General features: G+C 45.5%; 1 protein-coding gene across 2 annotated transcripts in view; it reads right to left on the reverse strand.

The window, feature by feature from the left end:
* Window positions 1–1,610: 1,610 nt before the first annotated feature.
* Window positions 1,611–22,176, reverse strand: part of LOC111958174 (tricarboxylate transport protein B, mitochondrial) — a 32,941-nt gene continuing 12,375 nt past the window's right edge. Inside the window, exons 2-10 of one of the 2 annotated variants that reach the window (XR_011474686.1) lie at window positions 16,494–16,592; window positions 8,724–8,823; window positions 5,945–6,083; window positions 4,960–5,044; window positions 4,617–4,721; window positions 4,266–4,381; window positions 4,067–4,140; window positions 3,749–3,941; window positions 1,611–3,502 (exon numbers count right to left, since the gene is read on the reverse strand). Coding sequence is in view for 1 of the 2 variants with exons in the window: in XM_023979359.2 (XP_023835127.2) it covers window positions 3,827–3,941; window positions 4,067–4,140; window positions 4,266–4,381; window positions 4,617–4,721; window positions 4,960–5,044; window positions 5,945–6,083; window positions 8,724–8,823; window positions 16,494–16,592 (833 nt within the window). In the remaining variant the exon portion in view is untranslated. Of the gene's footprint in view, window positions 3,942–4,066; window positions 4,141–4,265; window positions 4,382–4,616; window positions 4,722–4,959; window positions 5,045–5,944; window positions 6,084–8,723; window positions 8,824–16,493; window positions 16,593–22,176 lie in introns of both variants that reach the window. The other variant, XM_023979359.2, reaches the window with a different exon arrangement.

Consider the following 22,176-nt stretch of genomic DNA (forward strand, 5'->3'; position numbering starts at 1 on the left):
AAGGCCTACCTCAAACTCAGTGCCTCTTTGCTTGAATCATGGGAAAATCAAAAGACGAAATCAGACAAATTGTAGACCTCCACGAGTCTGGTTCATCCTTGGGAGCAATTTCCAAATGCTTGAAGGTACCACGTTCATCTGTACAAACAATAGTGCGCAAGTATAAACACCATGGGACCATGCAGCCGTAATACCACTCAGGAAGGAGCGTTCTGTCTCCTAGAGATGAACCTACTTTGGTGCGAAAAGTGCAAATCAATCCCAGAACAACAGCAAAGGACCTTGTGAACATGCTGGAGGAAACAGGTACAAAAGTATCTATATCCACAGTAAAAAGAAAGCTATATCGACATAACCTGAAAGGCCGCTCAGCAAGGAAGAAGCCACTGCTCCAAAACCGGCATAGAAAAGCCAGACTATGGTGTTGCAACTGCACATGGGGACAAAGATCGTACTTTTTGGAGAAATGTCCTCTGGTCTGATGAAACAAAAATAGAACTGTTTGGCCAAAATGACCATCGTCATGTCTGGAAGAAAAAGGGGGAGGCTTGCAAGCCGAAGAACACCATCCCAACCCTGAAGCACGTGGGTGGCAGCATCATGTTGAGGGGGTGCTTTGCTGCAGGAGGGACTGGTGCACTTCACAAAATTGATGGCATTGAGGCAGGAAAATTATGTGGATATATTGAAGCAGCATCTCAATACATCAGTCAGGAAGTTAAAGCTTGGTCGCAAATGGTTCTTCCAAATGGACAATAACTCCAAGCATACTTCCAAAGTTGTGGCAAAATGGCTTAAGGACAACAAAGTCAAGGTATTGGAGTGGCCATCACAAAGCCCTGACCTCAATCCTATAGAAAATTTGAGGGCAGAATTGAAAAAGTGTGTGCGAGCAAGGAGGCCTACAAACCTGACTCAGTTACACCAGCTCTGTCAGGAGGAATGGGCTAAAATTCACCCAACTTGTTGTGGGAAGCTTGTGGGAGGCTACCCGAAACATTTGACCCAAGTTAAACAATTTAAAGGCAATAATACCAAATACTAATTTAGTGCATGTAAACTTCTGATCCACTGGGAATGTGATGAAAGAAATAAAAGCTTAAATAAATAATTCTCTACTATTATTCTGACATTTCACATTTTTTAAATAAAGTGGTGATCCTAACTGACCTAAGACAGGGAATATTTACTAGGATTAAACYTATTTGGCTAAGGTGTATGTAAACTTCTGACTTCAACTGTATATGGCCACCGCAGATGTCATTCACTAACTAACATTAGCTTGTATACATAGCCAGAGCCACTATTCAGTTGCAAATGAATGGTTACATGGTCTTGTTTGAATCCAGAAACCACATCATGATGCTGTAACTATAAAACTGTTTCTTTCACTTTCAGATTTCCAGATAGGACAGCTACATCCCTGACCCCATCAAAGGGGAGTAGGATGGAGGAGTGCATGCACGTACACACACACAAGATAGTACTTTTCAAAAACTCTAATTCAAATAAAGGCATGCAAAGGCAAAGCGGTCATGTTTTGGTCCTTAGTGTACCACCTTAGCTTTAGAGGTTATAATAAGGTAAGAAACACAGCAAATTCSTCTAGGTATTTGAAATTATATCCATTTAATTTTGATTGTGATATTATGGAATCTGGTTGGTTTCAATCCGTATCGCAGAAGTATCACAGAAGATCTGCGTTATAGCTTGATTGAAATGTAATGGCAATTGTCATGGTAAACTCTGCATATGTCGGCTCAATCGGAAATTACCTTTACATTTTAACACGAATCTTCTGCGATACGGATTGAATCCAGTCCTAAAACAGCATATGCTGAGGAGAGGACTGAGGCCTTCCGCACTTTACAGTACATATTGTATGCAGCACTTACTGTATGTAGGTAAAAGCAAGAGTCAAAACAGTCAATCTACCGTTACTGACATCGCAGAGTCAAAACAGTCAATCTACCGTTACTGACATCGCAGAGTCAAAACAGTCAATCTACCGTTACTGACAACGCAGAGTCAAAACAGTCAATCTCACCGTTACTTGACAACGCAGAGTCAAAACAGTCAATCTACCGTTACTGACAACGCAGAGTCAAAACAGTCAATCTACCGTTACTGACAAACGCAGAGTCAAACAGTCAATCTACCGTTACTGACAACGCAGAGTCAAAACAGTCAATCTACCGTTACTGACAACGCAGAGTCAAAAACAGTCAATCTACCGTTACTGACAACGCAGAGTCAAAACAGTCAATCTACCGTTACTGACAACGCAGAGTCCAAAACAGTCAATCTACCGTTACTGACAACGCAGAGTCAAAACAGTCAATCTACCGTTACTGACAACGCAGAGTCAAAAACAGTCAATCTACCGTTACTCACACGCAGAGTCAAAACAGTCAAATCTTACCGTTACTGACAACGCAGAGTCATAACAGTCAATCTACCGTTACTGACAACGCAGAGTCAAAACAGTCAATCTACCGTTACTGACAACGCAGAGTCAAAACAGTCAATCTACCGTTCCTGACAACGCAGAGTCAAAACAGTCAATCTACCGTTCCTGACAACGCAGAGTCAAAACAGTCAATCTACCGTTTCTGACAACACAGATTCAAAGGCATTGGGCGCTAAAAGCTAAATAACAATGCATTTCATTTACTATTCCACTGATGCAAAATAAAGCCATGTTATCTTGTTGTTAGGGCAGACATTTGTGCAGACTCAGACTGTTCTCACATTATTACACTACAATCAAGACCCTGAAAACCTAGATGAGATGGATTCAAAAAATATATAATACATTGTAATGGTTTCAAAATGGTTGTTTTCGTAAATGAATAGGCACATCTGCAAGGCAACAATAACGAAAGAATTTAAAACACTAAAACAACCCCCAAAATGGCACCAAATATAACAGAATGTCAATGATTTAGAATTTTAAAACGATTGACAACAAAGGCCTCTGAAATGATTGGAACATGTGTGGATGGAATGGGAATGTTCCCCCAGGGTTCCATCTCAGAACATGGCTGATCTATCTGGAACACAAACATCTGTGGTAGGATGCCATCTGAGCTAGGAAACTGAGTTATGGTTAAGTCGGAATGAGCTGTAATGAACCCAATGCGACCTCTTGCACCCACCCAATCCCTACAGTACTTTAATGTTAACACTGTAGCGCATTGGCTTACTATTTAGTACATAACACTGCACAGTATAACAGCAACGGTCTCAAACACAAAGACGCATTAGTCAACATTCAACGTTCAATAAATACATTGATAAAGACTCTGATCAATATATTATGAATCAGTATATTATTTACATTTTTTCTCTTCTCTTGGTCAGAATATATTACTCTATGCATACTTCTCACTTGAGGAAAATGCTGTTAGCCAGCCCAAAAGGGTGAGTTGTATTACAGTAGAACTGTAACAATAATAAGGTTTGTCACAATTTGGCAGCTTGCTACTGGAGGGCTTGGCATCTGGAACAGAGTAAAACAAATTCTGCAATTAAACATTTATTATTATAATCATAAGTATTATAAAAATAAATGTCATATCACACTTAAAATTATTGCATTAAAGGCTTGATCATAAATGATCAAAAGGAAAACCCTTTTCATTGGGTTAGCTGTTACATGTAGCTGTTACTGTAACTGTTACTGTAGCTAGACCGCCAGGCCAAGGCAGAACCACTATGCTTTAACTCAGAATGATAGGGCACCCACTACAGAGTGGTAGTAGGCTCATTTGTCCGGTCACATCCTGTTTGGCCCAGAGAGGTCAGAGGCTCCAGCTGCACCCCCTCACTCCGTCTTCCAGACCGTGTTGAGAACCTTGACCACCTCCTCATAGATGATGAAGACGATGGCCACATCCAGACACACACGGCCCAGCCGAGGAACCGTCCCCTTATAAAACCTAGAGAACATAGAACAAGAAGAGTAGAACATAGAATTGCATATAGAACCTCAAGAATCCTTATGCTCCTGAAGGGTGTCATGAATAAAGTTTGATTGTATAGAAGAGTATAGTGGTGCACTTACGCTCGTACACCCTCGTGTCTCATGATCTTGACGGCACAGTCCRGTGTACTCTTATACTTATGAGCCTCCAGACCCTTAGAAAGAAAAAAACAGGGTTATTCCCTTAGACAGAGATGGAGTTAAGTCATACATATATTTTTAACACATTCAATCCTTTTAGATCTAAACAAGTGCCCATAGATGTTACCCTATGCTGTACCTGCATCCTGGTCTTGATGACATCCAGTGGGGTGTTCCCAAACACACTGGCTGCTCCTGCAATGGCTCCAAACGTTCCCGTCACCACGGGGTTAATAGCCTTATTGGGGTTATCCCCTGGGAAAAGGAGACACAGACAGAATGCTGTTTAACAATCACCCAAGTGACGWACTCTCTTTTGACACTTGTCAAAGAGAGTACCTTTTTACATTTGACCACTAGAGGTCAGCATTTTCTGTGTGGTGTAGATCTGTACTCAAGCTTCCTGATGATGATGGCTCAGGGTGCTTTTGACCAAAGCCCTATATAGGGAACAGGATATCATCTGGCACGCAACTTTGAAGTCTCATACCTTTGTACCAGTTCCTGAGGGAGGTCATGACGTAGAATCGGATGGCTTGGTTGGAGCCCTGCTTCAGAACGGTGGCTGTCAGGCCCTGGTAGGTCCCCCTAATACCTTGGGGACAAAAACAGACAGCAGCAGTTAGCATCACTGGATGTAGTAGCAGCATATGCATTACCCTCTTTAAACAGTGGATGTCAGTGTGAATCCACATGTAAGGSCTTTGTTGACCGCTCCAGTTTAGGGTGGTAGGACCAGATTACCCTCCCTAAACCCTAACCTTACCATGGAGAAATGCAAAAGTGATCTTAGATCAGTGTCTATGGTTAACCTCCCCCTACACCTTTCTTACCTTGGGTTCTGATGATCTCCCTGACTCCATGGTAGAAGCCTCTGTATTTGGGGTTGACTGAAGACTGGTCGTGGATGAACTTAACCTTGAGAAAGAACACAGGGACAGTGTGATCGCCAAACACACACACACACACACACTTTTATTAACAATCCCACGCCTGCTCCAGGAAAATAGCATTATCACTTTTTCACATTGTTCCTTATTATTTTATTATCAGTTTCTCAGAGCACAGAGCAGACAAGACAGCCTTGGGCTTTACTTCAGAGAATATCAAAGAGTACACTCCTTGAAGGATCGGGTCAACTCACCCTCATACAGCTGTTGGATTAGACAGTTAACAAATCTAGAGACTGATTTGGGATCAGCTCTTTCTACCCATCTCCACATCTAAAACAGATAGCCTAGCGGTTAGAGTGTTGGGCCAGTAACCATGGGTCGCTAGTTCAAATCCCCAAGCTGACAAGGTGAAAATATGTCGATGTGCCCTTGAGCAAGGCACTTAACCCACATTTCTCCAGGGTCGCCGCTGATAKTGTCAGACCCTGGCCGTGACCTCAATCTCTGAGGGTGTCTCAGGGAGAGTGGGATATGCAAAAAAAAACACATCTCCAATTCACATGTGTGAAATAGGAAAAATATAAGCACCCACCAAATGATTATTAAATATTATTATCATCAGCTGAACAGCCAATCTGACCTCAGATCAGTGGGTAGGGGATGTCAGTGACACTGAATCTGAGAGGAGAGGAGTGGAAGATAGAGAGGTGGGCATGGAGGAGAGAAAGGGAGGAGGAGAGAGACAGGGAGAGGGGTATAGAGGAGAGGAAGGGGAGAGAGACAGGAAGAGGAGAYGAGGAGGAGGAGAAGGAGAGCGACAGGAAGAGGAGGGGGTATAGGGGAGATAGACAGGAATAGGAGAGGAGGAGGAGAGAGAGACAGAAAGATGAGAGGGGGGTAGATAGATGCTCTGTCTCAGACGTACCTTGACAGTCTCCATGGGGCAGACTATGACTACAGCCTCKATGACTCCAGCCCCCAGCCCACATAGCAGACCCCTGGTGCTGTTCAACTTCCCTGCCTCGTCACGGGCATGGTTACTGAGATACTCAAACACACCAAACCTGAGGGAGGGGGGGAGAGAAAAGAGAGATGGAGAGAGAGAACAGGTTAATATACAGTCCATTCCAGTCCGTTTGACCAGTTCAATCAATGTGGTTCTTCTGAGTTAGAGTCATTAATAACAAGCAGAGCTGATGCTCAGGTTTGAGTGTGGTACAGTGATATCAGGAAGAGGAGTTAGGCTTGAATGTTAACATTAGTCTATCTCTAAGAATATCAGACTAGAACCTAAATCTAAAATGTTTTAGAATCATATTAGAATCTCATTAGACTCTCAATAGAATCTCCCTCTAGCCTGCCTCCTCTTCAGCTGAGTGGCTGAGCTTGTTACCTAGGTGACAGTAAAACACAGAAACTGATACTGTATAACTGTGAAGATGAGGAAGGTCAGAGTTACTGATATCTCTGGATGAGCTACAGAAACAATGAAAAGTCTTCAAAGAGTTCGAACCCCACTGGACACCTTAGAGGAAGCCATTTTGGGTTTAATCAGTTAAACTACCGATGAGCAGAATTTCACACCAGTTTCCTCTCTGAACCCATAGTACAGAACTGCTTAGTAATCACAGTCGAAGTCTTGCCTCAGTCCTATGGAAGTGGATACATAGATACACCTCAAGGCAAGAGGCAAATGGCTTCCTTCGATGCCCAGGTGAAGTGAAACAAACTGCTAGTGAACTCGATTATTTTTACTACCCAGCACAAGGCACTTCCATGTTAAAAAATGTTGCAATAAAGTCTGATGCCTCAGCAAGCAACGGATGCCCAGCAACTGCAACCATGGAAGTGAGTTGAGAGTTCCGTTTCACCTCAGGAAGTAAGTGTGTGTGTGTGTGTGTGTGCGTGCGTGCGTGCGTGATTACCCCAAGGACCAATAAATTACCACTTTGCCTTTGCATGCCTTTATTTTCAATTTGAGTTTTTCAATAAGATATTTTAGAAAAGTACTAGCTTTTGTGTGTGTGTGTGAGTGAGAGAGAGTGAGAGTGAGAGTGAGAGTGAGAGTGAGAGTGAGAGTGAGAGTGAGAGAGAGAGAGAGAGTAATCAAGTAATCAGTTAGGAGATGCTGTTCCATAGAGTCCTTCACTGGGAAGGTTATTTATAGCAGGAATTGGATTGTGGTGATAGCAGGGACAAACTGAACATGGTGGAAGATAGGAGGAGGAGGAGAGGGGGAAGAAAGACACTTTGCCACTTAGTGTTGATTAACAGTTTGTATTCATGTAGCCTGTTAAAGCAGTACACTCACAGAATGTGAACTACTGCAAGATCAGGTTGGTTTCACAAGGCTAGAGTTCTTGTGCCTCTGCCCTTTCACCCGAGAGTGTCTAGTCTGAGCGATGTCTTCATGTCTGTCTCAGACATTGACGATCTGTCTCTATCTCTGGGTTTGTTTCGCTGTTCTATTTCCTCATCTTTTCTCCCTCTACCCCTCCTTTTGCTCTGACTATCTTTCTTTCTCTTTTTTTCACCTCATATTTCTTTGTTCTTTAAAATTCTGCATATGTTTATCTGTCTCTATTCATGTTTGTTTGTTTGAGTGACAGCCGCTTCACGACTCACATACTCTCTCCACCGTGCAGGAACACACACACTCTGACTGGCAAACAGAAGACAATGATACCTTTATACCTTGAAAGGAATTTCAAAACAGGTGTCTCTCTTCTCCCTCTCTCTTTCTATTTCTCTCCCTCTCTCTTGGTCTCTCTCTTTCRCTCACTCTCTCCCATCCACCTTACTTGGACTACAAGGAAGTGGCAAAATACTTTTTTGAACTACACTTTAGATTAGCACATTAAAATGACTAAATGGACAAGAACTACCAAGTCAGAGGCACTTTGGTTGTCACAGAGACCATGGAGAGTCTCCTAAACCCCATCAGGGCTCTATCTGCAAGGTCAATCGCTCTTTGCCAAGAGATGGGGGGCAGGAAGGAGGATGCAGGTACATGGAGAACGGGAGGGGGGGGTGTATGGGGATGAAACGATGGGAAAGAGGATGAGGAGGGGAGGGGAGGCAGGTGYAGTTAGGTGGGTGGATGAAAAAGATCAGTCTCTCTACATTAAAGCCCATGGCCTCTTTCAGCCCCCCCCCCCCACGCACACACAGTACATAAAGGCAATCAGCTAATGGAATGCGGGAGATGGTAGGAAAGGGGAGAAAAGGATGGATTGGTAGGGGAAGGAGGGAAAGAGGGAAACGAGGGAGAGGTGGGGAGAAGACAGAAGATGAAAAATACCCCCCCCCCTACACATACACACACACACACACTGCTGTCAGACCTGGAGTGAAGACAGATGGTGTGGCCTACTCTTGTTGCCCTGTCCACCTCTATGCCCTGTTTGCCTAATGTCCCCCTCCCCTATCTGACTGACTGACACACACTGATACACACACAAACACACACACATCCACAGGTTTTCCTCTCTGTATCTCCACTGAGACACTGAGTGGCAGCTCTATCCAGTCTACAGACAGGCTCTGCCCTTTAAGACACACATACAGAGAAAGATGATAAATGCCCCAGTCTAAGACGTTCCTTCTGCCACACTACAGAGACCAGCGTGACATTTGAGCTATGCATTGTGGGTATGTGAGTGAGTGTGCATGTGTTTGTGTGGGGTTAGGTGCCTTCTACATACCTGACAGCTGATTTGGGTATGGATCCGTAGAGGAGTGAGCTGAGTCCTCTATACAGTCCCCTCACCCCATGACCATGTACTGTCTGCTTCACACAATCACCTACACAGACACAATTAACACACAACCTAAAATGAACATACAACCAGCTATAGACACACAGAGAGCATTAAAATCACATATTCATACACATGGAAAGACACAACAGTATGAAAACTCCTTGGTAAGCATAGCTAGCTAGTATGAGACAGAGACATCTGTCTGCAGGGCTCATTAAGATGGTCTCAGATCCTCAGAGCTCCAGCCAAGAGAAACCAGACTGACACTGTGTGTGTGTGTGTGTGTGTGTGTGTGTGTGTGTGTGTGTGTGTGTGTGTGTCATGTGGGGTGTTGTTGTTGTTGTGTGTGTGTTGTGTGTGTGTGTGTGTGTGCGCCTGTTAACAGTCATACAAACAAGCACAGTGGACAGCCTGCCAGAATCACTAATGCACCTGAGGATGATGGGTAATTTGATCTTAGATCCTGAGAGGGCCAGAGGAAGAGAAGAGAGAGAAGAGAAAGAGAGAAAAGGCAAAGAGAGAGAGAGAGAGAAAGAAGAAAAGAGAAAGCGCACGCAAGAGAGAGAGAGGAGAGAAAGAGAGAAAGCGCACGCAAGAGAGAGAGAAAAAGAAGAAAGCGCACGCAAGAGAGAGAAGAGAGAGAGAGAGAAAGAGAGAAAGCGCACGCAAAAGAAGAGAGAGAAGAGAGAAGAAGAGAAAGAGAGAGAAAGCGCACGCAAGAGAGAGAGAGAGAGAAAGAGAGAAAGAGAGAAAGCGCACGCAAGAGAGAGAGAGAGAAAAGAGAAAGAGAGAAAGCCCACGCGAAGAGAGAGAGAGAGAGAAAGAGAGAAAGAGAGAAAGCGCACGCAAGGAGAGAGAGAGAGAAAAAGAGAGAAAGAGAGAAAGCGCACGCAAGAGAGAGAGAGAGAGAGAAAGAGAAGAAAGCGCACGAGAGAGAGAGAGAGAGGAGAGAGAAAGAGAGAAAGCGCACGCAAGAGAGAGAGAGAGAAAGAGAAAGAGAGAAAGCCCACGCAAGAGAGAGAGAGAGAAAAGAGAAAAGAGAGAAAAGCGCACGCAAGAGAGAGAGAGAGAGAAAGAGAGAAAGCGCAACGCAAGAGAGAGAGAGAGAGAGAAAAGAGAGAAAGAGAGAAAGCGCACGCAAGAGAGAGAGAGAGAGAAAGAGATGAAGGTTGATTGGTTTGGTAAACACAATGACGACCTTGTATCTTTTGAGGGTTAGATGCATTGGGGGAGAAAAGGTGTAGATGTATTAAAGGAGATGGGTGGGGTAAGGGTTAGGGTAAGGGTTAGGGTTAGGGTTAGGGTTAGGGTTAGGGTAAGGGTTAGTGTTAGTGTTAGTGTTAGTGTTAGGGTTAGGGTTAGGGTAAGGGTTAGGGTTAGTGTTAGGGTATGGTTGGGATTGTTGTTTCAAGTTTTATTAGTCATATGCAGGGGCGCAACATTCACTAGGGACGGAGGGGACCCACATTCTGAAATTGCATTTCTGTTCCCCCAGTTGTATTAGTGGAATGTGATACAAAATGAGACAACCGTGTGCTTTAGGACKATGGGGACGCCTCCGAACGGTACGGTAGGCTGTTTGGAGTGTTTATCAGACTGGATTTAAAAAATGTATATATACAGTACCAGTCAAAAGTTAGGAGACACCTACTCATTCAAGGGCTTTTCTTTAGTTTTACTATTATCTACATTGTAGAATAATAGTGAAGACATCAAAACTATGAAATAACAGGGAAAGTAGTCAGATTACAAAGTTATAATTTCCCAATATAACCTTTCAGATATTTTCATATCTGATCAATAGTCTTCTGATTAATGATTTATTTATTTTACCTCACGTTAGTCTCATTCCAAACGTCGTAAATTGTTGGGTATCTGCACGAACCCAGTCTTCACTATGAGTCATCCATACATCAATTGTCTTAAATCATTTATTTATTACTAACTAATTAATTCACAGAAATGCATAAACAAACAAACAAACTTAAAATTGGTTACATGAAATGGGAGAAATATGCCCTAGTGGCTGAACCGGCATGGCGGCTTGTTAGACAAAAGGGAAAATTGCGTTCGACTAAGAATTCACTACAGAGTTCATAATTATAACAATTGACATGCTAATCCTTTACACATGAACGCTCACTCATTCGGGAACAATTGCAATCAATATATATATATTTACGCTCATTGTGTCGTCTTGATCGCTGGAGGAAAGTTAGTTTCTGTTGGAGATTCGTCGGTCTCTGTCTTGGCTAATGTGGATAGTTCCGAGTGAATTCGTTATAGAATGGATGTTTCGGCGGTTGTCTTTCTTCGCGTTCAATGATACCGAATTCCTAGCTGCAGACTAGTAGTCAATATCAACGACTTGTTCTTATTCGTCTAAGAGTTTAACCACGTGGTATGGTTAAAGATTCAGCAATGGTACTTAACCTTCGTTCTCCCCATTGAGAGAAACATGGTCTCATGGTAATTTCTCAGAGTTGGCTTTTATTCAGATAGCAGGAAGGGGCTGTCCTTGGATGTCTGACCCAACTGGCTCAGGGGCGGGTCCTCGGGTTTAGTTCAAATCAAAAAGGGATTTGTATTTTTCTTCATTAAACAGTCCAAAATCATATTACACAATTATACAAACAGTATCATACTCACTCATTCATTTTATACAACAAACAGATGTAAACCTCATATCTGAGGTTATTATATAAACAGCGGTATGGTAATGTAGCCATCCCGTGTCTCATGAGTTTCCCACATGGGYACAAACGGGCATGTTAATAACTGGACTCTCCACCGATCTTTAATACTTTTTCCGGAACATGAAATCTCTTCGTACRTCAAGTTCTGTGAGGTGGAAGAAACCTCTTTGTCCTGAAAGTTTACCCTCTCTCTAATACTGTTTAGCCATGAGGAGATTCTCAGGAATTTACGACGTCTCTCTGTGATCACAGCATGGGTTGAAGGAGGAAAGGGAGAGGCAGGGAGAGGGGGATGGGGTTTGCAATACCCAAGCAGGCAGCGTCATGACAATGTTCTCTCCTCTGCTTCCTGAAGTCAACAATRAACTCCTTTCTTTTGCTGACATTGAGGGAGAGGTTGTTGTCCTGGCACCACAATGCCAGTTCACTTACATACTCCTTATAGGCTGACTGGTTGATGTTAGTTATAGACCTACAACCGTGGTGTCGTCAGTAAACTTGATGATGGAGTTGATGTCTTGCAAAGCCACGCAGTCGTGGGTGAACAGGTCTGAGGACACAACCCTGGGGGGCCCGGTGTGAAGAATCAGTGTGGAGGAGGTGTTGTTGCTAATCCTCACAGCCGGTGGTCTGGCCATCAGGAAGTCCAGGATCCAGTTGCAGAGGGTGGTGTCCAGACCCAGGGCTCTGAGCTTGGTGTCGAGCTTGGAGGAAACAATAGTGTTGAATCCTGAACTGTAGTCAATTAACATAATTCTCACGTCGGTGTTCCTCTTGTCCAGATGTGTTACGGCCAGCTGGTCAGCACACACTCTGAGGACACGGCCAAGGCCTGCGGCTTTGTGAGTATTCACTCTTTTGAGAGTTTTCCTCACGTCAGCCTTGGAGAGTGAGAGCACCTTGTTTCATCCGGAGCAGCGAGAGCCTTCCTTATACACAAGCAGGTACGAGACATCAGGGTTTGTTCTGCTGACATAGAATGCTGCAGTACGGCCTCTCAGCATGGTACAGATATCTCTGTTCATCCAGGGTTTTTGGTTGGGGTATGTCCGGACTGTTATTGTGGGTACAACATCATCAACACATTTCCTAATGAAGCCTGTGACTTCATTAGGAGAATGAAGCTGAGCACGCCCCCATTCTCATCYACGGGGCTGCAGTGGAGCAGGTTGAGAGCTTCAAGCTCCTTGGTGTCCACATCACCAACAAACTAACATGGTCCAAGCACACCAAGACAGTCGTGAAGAGGGCACGACAAAACCTATTCCCCCTCAGGAGACTGAAAAAAGTTGGCATGGGTCCTCAGATCCTCTCGCACCATCGAGAGCATCCTGACTGGTTGCATCACTGCCTGGTATGGCAACTGCTCGGCCTCCGACCGCAAGATGCTACAGAGGGTAGTGCGAACGGCCCAGTATATCACTGGGGCCAAGTTTCCTGCCATCCAGGACCTCTATACCAGGCGGTGTCAGAGGAAGGCCCTAAAAATTGTCAAAGTCTCCAGCCACCCTAGTCATGGACTGTTCTTTCTGCTACCACACGGCAAGCGGTACCGGAGCACCAAGTCAAGGTCCAAGAGGCTTCTGAATAGCTTCTACCCCCAAGCCATAAGACTCCTGAACATCTAGTCAAATGGCTACCCAGACTATTTGCATTGCCCCCCCTCCCCTCTCCACACCACTGCTACTCTCTGTTGTCATCTATGCATAGGCACTTTAATAACTCTACTTACATGTACATATTACCTCAACTAACCGGTGCCCCCGCACATTGACTCTGTACCTGCACCCCCCTGTATAGATTGTTATTTTTTACTGCTGCTCTTTAATTACTTGTTACTTTTATCTCTTATTCTTATCCATATTTTTTTWAACTGCACTGWTGGTTAGGGGCTCGTAAGTAAGCATTTCACTGTAAGGTCTACACCTGCTGTATTCGGCGCGTGTGACTAATAAAATCTGATTTGATTTGATTTGACTAACGATATATATTCTTCAATGTTGATGGATGAGTCCTGGATGGATGAATCTTTGAACATATTCCAATTAGTATTCTCAAAACAGTCCTGCAGCATTGAGTCTGCCTCTGTCCACTATTCTCTGTGTTGGTGGCTCCCTATTGAATTGCTGCTTGTAGGCGGAGAGTAGGAACAGAAAGACGTGATCTGATTGACCGAAGTGGGGGTGGGGGATGACTTTGWATGTATCAGGGATCTTTGTATAGACTGCATTCAGAAAGTATTCAGAACCCTTGACTTTTTCTACATTTTGTTACGTTACAGCCTAATTCTAAAATTGCTTACATAGTTTTTTTCCCTCACCAATCTACAACAAAACCCCATAATGACAAAGCAAAAACTGTTTAGACATCTTTGCAAATGTATTACAAAAAAAAACGGAAATATAACATTTATATAAGTATTCAGACCATTTACTCAGTACTTTGTTGAAGCACCTTTGCCAGCAATTACAGCCTCGAGTCTTCTTGGGTATGACGGTACAAGCATGGCACACCTGTATTTAGGGTTTCTCCCATTCTTCTCTGCAGATCCTCTCAAGCTCTGTCAGGTTGGATGGGGAGCATCGCTGCACAGCTGCTTTCAGGTCTCTCCAGAGATGTTTGATCGAGTTCAAGTCCAGCGTCTGGCTGGGCCACTCAAGGACATTCAGAGACTTGTCCTGAAGCCACTGCTGCGTTGTCTTGGCTGTGTGCTTAAGGTCATTGTTCTGTTGGAAAGTAGACCTTCACCCCAGTCTGAGGTCCTGAGTGCTCTGGAGCAGGTTTTCATCAAGGATATCTCTGTACTTTGCTCCGTTCACCTTTCCCTCGATCCTGACTAGTCTCCCAGTCCCTGCCGCTGAAAAACATCCACACGGCATGATGCTGCCACCACCATGCTTCACCGTAGGGATGGTGCCAGGTTTCCATCGGGTTCTTGGTCACCTCCCTGAACAAGGCCCTTCTCCCCCAATTGCTCAGTTTGGCCGGGCGGCCAGCTCTAGGAAGAGTCTTGGTGGTTCCAAACTTCTTCCATTTAACAATGATGGAGGCCACTGTTTTCTTGGAGACCTTCAATGCTGCAGAAATGTTTTGGTACCCTTCCCCAGATCTGTGCCTCGACACAATCCTGTCTCGGAGCACTACGGAGAATTCCTTCGACCTCATGGCTTGGTTTTTGCTCTGAAATGCACTGTCAACTGTGGGACCTTATATAGACAAGGGGTGTGTCTTTCCAAATCATGTCCAATCAATTGAATTTCCCACAGGTGGACTCCAATCAAGTTGTAGAAACATCTCAAGGACGATCAATGGAAACAAGATGCACCTGAGCTTCATTTTGAGTTTCATAGCAAAGGGTCTGAATACTTATGTAAATAAGGTATCTGTTTTTATTTTTAATACATTTTTGAAAAATTCTAAAAACCTGTTTTCACTTTGTCATTATGGGGTATTGTGTGTCGATTGATGAGGAACTCACACACAAAAAACTATTTAATCAATTTTAGAATAAGGCTGTAACGTAACAAAATGTGGAAAAAGTCAAGGMGTCTGAATACTTTCCGAATGCACTGTACAGTCGTGGCCAAAAGTTTTGAGAATGACACAAATATTAATTTTCACAAAGTCTGCTGCCTCAGTTTGTATGGTGGCAATTTGCATATACTCCAGGATGTTATGAAGAGTGATCAGATGAATTGCAATTAATTGCAAAGTCCCTCTTTGCCATGCCAACATTAACTGAATCCCCCAAAACATTTCCACTGCATTTCAGCCCTGCCACAAAAGGACCAGCTGACATCATGTCAGTGATTCTCTCGTTAACACAGGTGTGGAGTGTTGACGAGGACAAGGCTGGAGATCACTCTGTCATGCGATTGATCGAATAACAGACTGGAAGCTTCAAAAGGAGGGTGGTGCTTGAATCATTGTTCTTCCTCTGTCAACCATGGTTACCTGCAAGGAAAAAGCTGCTGTCATCATTGCTTGCACATAAAGGCTTCACAGGCAAGGATATTGCTGCCAGTAAGATTGCACCTAAATCAACCATTATCGGATCATCAAGAACTTCAAGGAGAGTGTTCAATTGTTGTGAAGAAGAAGCTTCAGGGCGCCAAGAAAGTCCAGCAAGCGCCAGGACCGCCTCCTAAAGTTGATTCAGCTGCGGGATCAGGGCACCGCCAGTACAGAGCTTGCTCAGGAATGGCAGCAGGCAGGTGTGAGTGCATCTGCACGCCATGGCTACCATCAGTCCTGTGTCATGCCAACAGTAAAGCATCCTGAGACCATTCATGTGTGGGGTTGCTTCTCAGCCAAGGGAGTGGGCTCACTCACAATTTGCATAAGAACACAGCCATGAATAAAGAATGGTACCAAAACATCATCCGAGAGCAACTTCTCCCAACCATCCAGGAACAGTTTGGTGACGAACAATGCCTTTTCCAGCACGATGGAGCACCTTGCCATTACGCAAAAGTGATAACTAAGTGGCTCGGGAACAAAACATCGATATTTTGGGTCCATGGCCAGAGAACTCCCCAGACCTTAAACACCATTGAGAAACTTGTGTCAACCTCAAGAGGCAGGTGGACAAACAAAACCACCAAATTCTGACAAAACTCCAAGCATTGATATGCAAGAATGGCTGCCATCAGTCAGGATGTGGCCAGAAGTTAATTGACAGCATGCCAGGGCGGATTGCAGAGGTCTTGAAAAAGAAGGGTCAACACTACAAATATTGACTCTTTGCATCAACTTCATGTAATTGTCAATAAAAGCCTTTGACACTTATGAAATGCTTTGTAATATACTTCAGTATTCCATAGTAACATCTGACAAAAATATCTAAAAACACTGAGGCAGCAGACTTTGTGAAAATTAAATTTGGTCATTCTCAAAACTTTTGACCAAGACTGTATGTGTTGTGTGTTGTAGGGTGGAGGACACACACACACACACACACACACACACACACACACACACACACACACAAACACACAAACATACAGCAGAAACTCACCGGATCCCCTTGATTTGGGAGGGTTGGCCTTCTCGTCCAGTTGTAGCTGAGTCTTCACATACTCTGTAGGGAAGGTGATACAGATCTCTATACCCCCTGCTTATACCACCTGGTAGAAAACACAGAGAGCAGAGGTCAGATAAAGCTATACCACCTGTAGAATAGATAGACCTAATTTAGTTACTGTCAACCTGGCACTGCTAAGGATTCAGGGTGAACACAAACGTTGTAAATGTATTCAGAACCATTGTGCTTACTATCATTACAGTTTGGTGAATTCCTTCGAACTGGGCTGAACAGAGAGCAATGGTCATAGAAAAGCTTATCAACCAGAAGATTAATTTTGTGAATCTTCAGGTAGCTAGCCTTGGTACCAGACTGCTTCTGCTTTTAAAAAGTACACAATGACAGGCTGGCTGAAGCAGGCTTCACTTTGGGTAAAAGTCATTATATCAACATAAATAACAATAACCCTACAAATAGCTGTTATCCATAAACTTTAAAAGCTCAGAGAGTGTGAGAGGAATGTTATGGGAGAGTGAGGCCATTTTCTCTATGTATGAACGTGTAACAACACACAAACAAAAAAAAAAGGAACAAACAAACAAACAATTAATCGATGGATTAATAAATGATGTTGGATGTTGGACAGCTCTATATTGTGGATGAATTCAGAGGATGGGGATGAGTGTCAAGAGCGAAACTATGCAGATGAGTCACTTGGGAAGAAGGGAGGATGAGTGAGAGGCAGGGAGAGAGGAAGGAGGGAGACGAGGAGGCTGACATTAATTAAATGATCTGCTCTGCCCAGAGGGAGGGGCTCCCTTACACAGCCCAAGACCCTCCATTAGCTCAATAACACACACAAACACTTTCCACCCCCCACCCCCCCCTCTCTCTCTCTCCCTCTCACACATACACATTCACATTCTAATCCCAGAGGCCCTCTCTGTATAAAGAAATAATGGGAAGTATACAGATATGTCATCCAATTTTTATTTGGATGTCATGTAATGGACATACACAAAATAGTCCAAATTGGTTAAGTGAATTGAAAAAAATAACTTGTTTCAAAAAATTKTATAAAATAAAAACGGAAAAGTGGTGCGTATATATGTATTCACCCCCTTTTCTATGAAGCCCCTAAATAAGATCTGGTGCAACCAATTACCTTCAGAAGTCACATCATTAGTTAAATAAAGTCCCCCTGTGTGCAATGTAAGTGTCACATGATCTCAATATATATACACCTGTTCTGAAAGGCACCAGAGTCTGCAACACCACTAAGCAAGTGGCACCACCAAGCAAGCGGCACCATGAAGACCAAGGAGCTCTTCAAACAGGTGAGGGACAAAGTTGTGGAGAAGTACAGATCAAGGTTGGGTTATAAAAAAATATCTGAAACTTTGAACATCCCACAGAGCACCATTAAATCCGTTATAAAAAATGAAAAGAATATGGCACCACAACAAACCTGCCATGAGAGGGCCGCCCACCAAAACTCACGGACCAGGCAAGGACCACTTAGGACCACTTTAAGCCGTACACTCCACAGAGCTGGGCTTTACGGAAGAGTGGCCAGAAAAGAGCCATTGCTTGAAGAAAAAAATAAGCAAACACGTTTGGTGTTCGCCGAAAGGCATGTGAGAGACTCCCCAAACATATGGAAGAAGGTACTCTGGTCAGATGAGACAAAAATMTAGCTTTTGGCCATCAAGGAAAACGTTATGTCTGGCACAAACCCAACACCTCTCATCACACCGAGAACACCATCCACACAGTGAAGCATGGTGGTGGCAGCATCATGCTGTGGGGATGTTTTTCATCGGCAGGGACTGGGAAACTGGTCAGAATTGAAGGAATGATGGATGGCTCTAAATACAGGGAAATTCTTGAGGGAAACCTGTTTCAGTCTTCCAGAGATTTGAGACTGGGATGGAGGTTCACCTTCCAGCAGGACAATGACCCTAAGCATACTGCTAAAGCAACAATCGAGTGGTTTAAGGGGAAACATTTAAATGTCTTGGAATGGCCTAGTCAAAGCCCAGACCTCAATCCAATTGAGAACACTGTGGTATGACTTAAAAATGGCTGTACACCAGCAGAACCCACCCAACTTGAAGGAGCTGGAGCAGTTTTGCCTTGAAGAATGGGAAAAAATCCCAGCGGCTAGATGTGCCAAGCTTATAGAGACATACCCCAAGAGACTCGCAGCTGTAAATGCTGCAAAAGGTGGCTCTACAAAGTATTGACTTTGGGGGGGTGAATAGTTAGGCACGCTCAAGTTTRCTGTTTTTTTAATCTTATTTCTTGTTTGTTTCACAATAAAAAATAATTTGCATCTTCAAAGTTGTCACCGGTGGGTGTAGCTGGTGCATGGAAGTCAGGCGCAGGAGAGCAGAGATGAATGGACAAAGCACTTTACTAGGCAATCATAATACAGAACGCAACCGCGTCACAAAACAAATGCCCACAGAACAAGTGAGGCAGCAAAAGTACAAAACCCAAGTACAAAGTACCGGCTGCCACAAAGCACGGGTAAAACAAAACCCGGCGCAAACCAGCCGGAAGCGTGCCAACCTTGACAATAAACAATACCCCACACAGACATGGAGGAAACAGAGGGTTAAATACACATGTTAATTAGTAGGAGATGTAAACCAGGTGTGCAGGAAGACAAGACAAAACAAATGGAAAATGAAAGGTGGATCAGCGATGGCTAGAAGACCGGCGACGTCAAATGCCGAACGCCGCCCAAACAAGGAGAGGAGCCGACTTCAGCGGAAGTCGTGACAGTACCCCCCCCCCCTTGACGCGCGGCTCCAGCAGCACGCCGACACCGGCCTCGGGGACGACCCGGAGGGCGAGGTGCGGGGTGATCCGGACGGAGACGGTGGAACTCCCGCAGCATTGAAGGGTCCAACACGTCCTCCACCGGAACCCAGCATCTCTCCTCCGGACCGTACCCCTCCCAGTCCACGAGGTACTGAAGGCCTCTCGCCCGCTGCCTCGAATCCAGTATGGAGCGAATGGAGTACGCTGGGGCCCCCTCGATGTRCAGAGGGGGCGGAGGAACCTCCCGCACCTCAGACTCCTGGAGCGGGCCAGCCACCACCGGCCTGAGGAGAGACACATGGAACGAGGGGTTAATACGGTAATCGGGGGGAAGCTGTAACCTGTAACTCACCTCGTTCAGTCTCCTCAGGACTTTAAATGGTCCCACAAACCYCGGACCCAGCTTCCGGCAGGGCAGGCGGGGGGGCAAGTTTCGAGTCGAAAGCCAGACCTCACTGCGGTGACGGTCTGCACGGCGCGCTGAAGGTGAACATGATGCGCCAGGTGCGGCATACCGGCCATGTACCTTCTAACGCTGGCGACCGGAACACATCCGTCCACTGCAGATGAGCCTCGGTGTCTTAGACGCTGATGCCAAGGAGCCAGACCGGCTAGAGACCCCATACGCCACTGTGGAAGGGGGAGAGGTTAGTGGAGAGAGTGAATGGAGGCAAGTTTCCTGGCCATCTCTCCCAGGGCACAAATGCCGCCCCACCTCCCACCGGCCCGGTCCTGCCCCTAAGACGCTCAGCAAACCTACCCACGTCCTGGTTAACTCTCTCCACCTGCCCGTTACTCTTTGGAGGTGAAAACGCCGACGGTAAGGACGGATCGTAGACCCCCAGACGTTCCATATGAACGCCCTCCAGACCCTCGACAGTGAACGGGACCCGATCAGGACACTATGTCCTCAGCAATCTCGTAGCTGCTGGAAACGTGTGTAAAACAGAGGCTCTCTGCAAGTCTGTAGGCCGTAGGAGAGGCGCGGGCAGAGGAGGAGACGGCAGGACTTAGAAAAATGGCTCCACAAACGACCAGATCGGAAGGGGTTACCCTGTGAAGGGAGTTAAGATTCGTAGGAAAAATCCCAACCAAAACAGGTGCAAACCAAGGCCGTTGTGGAACGGGTAAGGAGATGTTAGCTTACCTCTGGCAAGGTGCCTAGGGCCTTACCACTGGCGCCCACACCGAGCAGGAGGAAACATTAAACCCTCCACCGTCCTTAGCCAAAGTGGCGACCAACATCTTCCCCACTCAGGACAGCGCGCACTGCCAATCTCCCTAGAAGATGACCCAAGAAGGAGGCCATGACGCGGTGGGCCCAATAGCATCAGCGTCCACGAGACAGCCAGACGGACCGTCCCTAACGGACTACGACACCAGCGGGCATACACTTGAGGAGTAGGGCTCTGCTCTCTCTCTGTCTCCTGCCCAATTTCCACGTCCAGCTCCCACACTACCGGCGCCACCAGGCAGGAGGCCGGGAGTATGGGGGTGGGATCAATGGGCCGCTCCTCTGTGTCATACAGCCGGGACAGTGCGTCTGCCTTCACATTCTGGGAACCTGGTCTGTAAAAAAGGGTGAAAACAAAACAGGTAAAAAATATGGCCCACCTTGCCTGGCGAGGGTTCAGTCTCCTCGCCGCCCGGATGTACTCCAGATTGCGGTGGTCAGTCCAGATGAGAAAAGGGTGTTTAGCCCCCTCAAGCCAATGCATTCAAAGCCTTGACGACAGCCAACAGCTACCGGTCCCCCACGTCATAGTTTCGCTCCGCCGGGCTGAGCTTCCTCGAGAAGAAAGCACAGGGGCGGAGCTTCGGTGGCGTACCCGAGCGCTGAGAGAGCACGGCTCCTATCCCAGCCTCGGACGTGTTCACCTCCACTATGAACGCGAAAGAGGGATCCGGATGGGCCAGCACGGGAGTCGAGGTAAACAGAGCCCTCAGATGACCAAAAGCCCTGTCCGCCTCAGCTGACCACTGCAAACGTACCGGTCCCCCCTTCAGCAGTGAGGTAATGGGAGCCGCTACCTGACCAAAACCCTGGATAAGCCTCCGGTAGTAATTGGCAGACCCTAGAAACTGCTGCACCTCCTTTACCGTGGTGGGACTCGGCCAATTACGCACGGCTGAAATGCGGCCACTCTCCATCTCCACCCCCGAGGTGGAAATGCGGTACCCTAGGAAGGAGACAGACTGTTGGAAGAACAGGCATTTCTCAGCCTTGACGTACAGGTCATGCTCCAACAGACGACCAAGCACCCTGCGCACCAGGGACACATGCTCGGCGCGTGTAGCAGAGTATATCAGAATGTCATCAATATACACCACTACACCCTGCCCGTGCAGGTCCCTGAAAATCTCATCTACAAAGGATTGGAAGACTGATGGAGCATTCATCAACCTGTCACGAAACAAAATGTGGAAAAAGTCAAGGGGTCTGATAACTTTCCGAATGCACTGTATGTCTACATTAGACTTCATTCATGCCAGACAGTACTACAACACTTTTACATGTGAAGGCTATTGGGGAAGCAGTGTCTCCATCACAAATACATATGCATGCACACTAACAAAACTCAGATTATTAATTCTCATCAGACATGCAGGAACATGTTTGCCATCCAACCCATGTTTGCCATAACCATCCAACTCCAGCAGTACTATACCACAGCTGAATGAGCAGACCTTTCATCTTGATATATTCCTGAACCAGACACACAGAAAACAGAACATTCTCCTTCTCTCTCTCCATCAGTTTCCCCTCTCTCTCACCTTCCCTCTCTGCCTCTCTCTCTCTGCCAGGTCCCCCCTCTCTCTCACCCTCCCTCTCTCCTTCTCTCTCCCT

The sequence above is a fragment of the Salvelinus sp. IW2-2015 genome, linkage group LG33, assembly GCF_002910315.2.
Source record: "Salvelinus sp. IW2-2015 linkage group LG33, ASM291031v2, whole genome shotgun sequence".
Taxonomy (NCBI): domain Eukaryota; kingdom Metazoa; phylum Chordata; class Actinopteri; order Salmoniformes; family Salmonidae; genus Salvelinus; species Salvelinus sp. IW2-2015.